This window comes from Lottia gigantea (assembly GCF_000327385.1).
Source record: "Lottia gigantea unplaced genomic scaffold LOTGIsca_7, whole genome shotgun sequence".
In the NCBI taxonomy this organism is placed as follows: domain Eukaryota; kingdom Metazoa; phylum Mollusca; class Gastropoda; family Lottiidae; genus Lottia; species Lottia gigantea.
The window spans coordinates 3,450,980-3,455,101 of record NW_008710370.1 but is presented as its reverse complement, the minus strand read 5'-3'; the positions used below and the strand labels follow the sequence as shown (position 1 = coordinate 3,455,101).

At 33.4% G+C, this 4,122-nt stretch overlaps 1 protein-coding gene across 1 annotated transcript; it reads left to right on the top strand.

The window, feature by feature from the left end:
• Positions 1-1,197: 1,197 nt before the first annotated feature.
• On the top strand, positions 1,198-3,924 carry LOTGIDRAFT_155114 (hypothetical protein; the record flags this gene model as incomplete). Its single annotated transcript, XM_009065617.1, has 2 exons — positions 1,198-1,336; positions 3,515-3,924. The coding sequence occupies 2 exons, from the start codon at positions 1,198-1,200 to the stop codon at positions 3,922-3,924; spliced, it is 549 nt and encodes a 182-aa protein (XP_009063865.1).
• Between the last annotated feature and the right edge of the window lie 198 nt (positions 3,925-4,122).

Below are 4,122 nucleotides of genomic sequence, written 5' to 3'. Positions count from 1 at the left end.
GATAGAACTTGCAAAAACTTCAACCGGAAGTTGCAAAAAAGGAAAAGAGAAAATTCAAAAATCGGCTTCCTGGTTTTTGTTGGCAATCGATAGCAGTTTACATACACATCAAAATTATATACGCCCACTTCTCCATAGAAACACCATTTTTCGTTTTACAAAAGTGTGTCATATCAAAATGGCGGCCGAAATATCGCTTCCGGTCCGAATTTTGTTTTCTTTGTTTTTTTGTTATAAAGTTGACTACCGATCAATATTTGTGTCGTTGCTCTTCATAAATTACACTGGAAGTTATTCAACCGAAAGTAGATCTGAAATTCAGTCGCTTTCCTGTTTAAAAGCGGAAATGACGTACAATATTTGACTGTACTATATTATTTACATTAGTGAAGTCTCTTTGCGTTTAAAATTTCAGATCAATCGATGCAAAAACAAAAAAGCTGCAAAAAAATTGAAAAATTTGATCGAAAAAAGTGAGCTAGGAATTTCCGAATTTCGCAATTTTTTAAGTGCTATCAGGTCAGAAATAACAGATAGATTGTAAAAATGAAAACCCGAAGAAAATCGATGCAAAAATGCGCCTTCTAGAGCCGATTTTCGACTTTTTGCACATGTGGACCTGTGGCACTTCCGTTTTTGCAAAAATGTTCCAAAATACACTCATTTACGACGTTGCCACTACAGAAGGTCGACACATGTAATAATATTGATGCAGCTGTTGCAGCTTTTGCTTGAGAAGGTGTGGAAAAATCGAAAAAAAAAAAGAATTGACATTTCGATAACTGAAAGCAAAGGCCCACAATGATAGTAAAATTGTCAAACTCGAGAACGACCCACATTACAACAATATTGGAAATGGAGTCCAATAATCACATTAAAAACCATCGGTCATACACTCATGACCAATTTTTATAACAATTTGTTGTCAAATACAAACCAAAAAGAATTTTTTGCACAAATCCTTTAACCTATTTGTCCATTCTTAAAGGACAATATTTACAATTAATAATGTACAATTCCTATTTAAGAATTGACAGTTATAGGTTTATAATAGACAGTTGGTGAACTGTGTTAAGGACTGAGGTAAGTCACTCTTCTGGATATTGGATTAAAATCACAATAGATTACGTCATAGCTATGGTTTAACAATCGATATAAAATTATTATTTAACTAGGTCAAAGGACGTCCCTCTGAATATGCATATCATTTTTCTCCCACGAACGAGGCAGATTTCCCACGACGTCATTTTAGCAACACCGCCAAGACGTGGAAGACGCAATCTTATGGTGCGGTGTGTTGCCTTTGGCTGCAGTAATGTCTTGACGAAAGGATGTGGTGTGTCCTTCTATAAATTTCCCAAGGATCGTAATCGGCGTTCAGCATGGGAACATTATTGCCAACGGGGAGATTTCATAGCAAATGACTAGCCTATTCGCCGTTGTGTAGTGAACATTTTTCGATTTCTTACATGTATAATATCTATGACTATAAATATGGCCTATAACATTATTTAGATGGGGGCAAATTATAGTGTAGGCTATATTTTTAATTGCAAATCTGACAGCACCTGCTATGATCAGTAATAAGCCTTATAAGTTTTAGTAAAAGCTAGTACATGACAGCTAATTAATTTATAAACGGGCGAGTTTTTTATAATTGAAATCAAGGGTCTGATTTTCAAATACATTATTGGAACATTTCTTTATAGCAGATATGTTAATATTTGAAAATAAAATTATAAAATTTGGACAATTCAAGTCTAAAAGTGTAACGGACGTAATGTTACGTGCGTTACATTTCTCAATTATCCCTATTGGAGTGTGCTTATTTGGAATAAATCTGACTGCTTCCTGACTGAACAATACTCTCTTAATCTAATCAATTATAATGTGAGTAATTTCATAGTTTATATTAAGATTTTGTGATATAAGGGTGCATCAATGCTTTGTGCTCCTTATAGCATGCATAATTAGTTTATAAAAGACTAAATCTTATCTCCTTAAGAAAAAAATCAACTGTCAGCCATTTGTGGTCAATATCATTGATAACTACCCATTACTACAATGTATGAACTGTGTATTAATTTGCAGTAGATTGATGTAGAATATTATAATGATAACTCACATTTAATTTTATTAATTTAAAGGGACCCTGTTGTTTGTTTATCCAATTTTTATTTCAACAATTGATCACACTATAACAGTTCCTAGAGTTATATGGTTTAAAACATTATAACTACCTGAAAATTATTGAGAGCTAATTTTCATTATGGAAAAGTTAATATGGATGCTAAAAGAACCTCTTCAAATGCAGAGAGAGTAAAAGCGTTCAGAGAGAAAAAGGGCAGACCCTGAAAATAAATTAAATGAAAACAAAAGGCTAAAGCATTTCAAGAAACAGAAAGAAATGTTAATGAGCTTGAAGAACGTGATATATTACGAAAGAAAACTGCAGAAAGAGTTAAAAAAAAAAAAAAATAACAACATCGAAACAAGAACAAAAAACTGTTAAAGTGACCCCCAATAAAAAAGCATAATAGCACACCCCAGTCATTTGGTCACTTGTCTCAAAATGTAGACAAGATTTGCCAAATTCGCCTAGCAAGCAGGCAGCAGTTGTTTCAGGCCTTGCAGCTCAAATTGGTTTGGATCTTTACAATAAAATGAACTCCGTTCTTGCCCCTGGTAGAAAACCTCCAACGAAGGAAATCACCGATAAGATTATAGAGTTCTATTACAGAACTGACTTAGTTTATACAATGCCTGGCTTAAAAGATTACATTTCAGTAGTCAATACTGCGACAGATGAGAGGGAAAAAAACAGAAACATTATTTAACACTTTTTTTAAGAGAGGCATAATGCCTTGTTTCCTGATCTTTATAAAGATTGTCCAGTTTCTCGGACTACATTTTTTCCCTTCGCCCAACAAATGTATTGCTACAGAAAGATAGTCCACAATGTAAATGTCGCCGACATGAGATTTTTTTTAATGTTAAAGGGTTTAGGTGAAACATATGACACTAACTGGCTTTCTAAATATTTGTGTAAGCTCAATAACCAAGATTTAAATTCAGCATGTTGGCAAGGATATTGTGAATCTTGTAGTAAGGGCCAACTTTTTTTTTATATAAATTCCGTTATCTCTTCCAAACCTGTAACTTGGTCTCAATGAGAGCCTAATGAAAATGATCGTTTAGTGAAATTGACAAAGACCGGTTTATCAAATGATTTAAAACAATTAATCGAGATTCACATGAACTTTTATAAGTGCTCTGTATAATGGAAAGTCCAAGGGAAATTTCAGTCTGGTATGAAACAGACTACTGTCCACATGTGTAAAGAAAAAAAATGAAGAAAGCAAAGAGAGACAGATCTGCCAATTCGACAGAGCAAGAAAAGGACAAATTTTAAGAGATAGTAAAGATACATATTGCTGAATTAGAGGAAGACAGATGGGAATGTGAATAAAAGAAAAGAAATGGATTTGTAAAAAGTTCAGACTGAATTTTGCAGTAGTGTATGGTTTGATAGAAATAAGGCGCTTAAAAGAATTATGGAGACGAATTGAAGACTCAGCAAGAAAAGATATTGCTCGCTTTACCAGAGAAACTAATAAAACTGGAGGGAGGCAAGCCCCGAAAGAACTATCAGATAGTACATTGTTGATCAAAGATTTAATTAATAATGACTTTGATGATTATTCTAAGGAAACTAATATTGATGTTGACCACAATTCAGAAGAGGGTGACAATACCAACATTGAAGTACCGGTACAGGAACCTACAGAGTTATCAAATGATGACAATATCAATGATGATGATGGTGAAGATGATGTTGATGTGATACTCAAACCATTCCCTCATCCTCAATTTCGAAGCACTCCAGCAATTCAAACAAAACGCAGATTTCCTTGTAAAAGGTAGGCCAAATTGAAAAAAAATAAATAACAGTAAATAATATTGATTTTTTGATGTCAGTAAATTGATATTCCAAGTCATAAAATTATTAATTTAACACCCATTTGAAATGATTTATGGTTAGTCCTATATTTTCAGACATTTGCAATCTCCAGTGGATATTCCTGGAAAAAAAAACAGAGAACAAACCCAATACTAGATGTT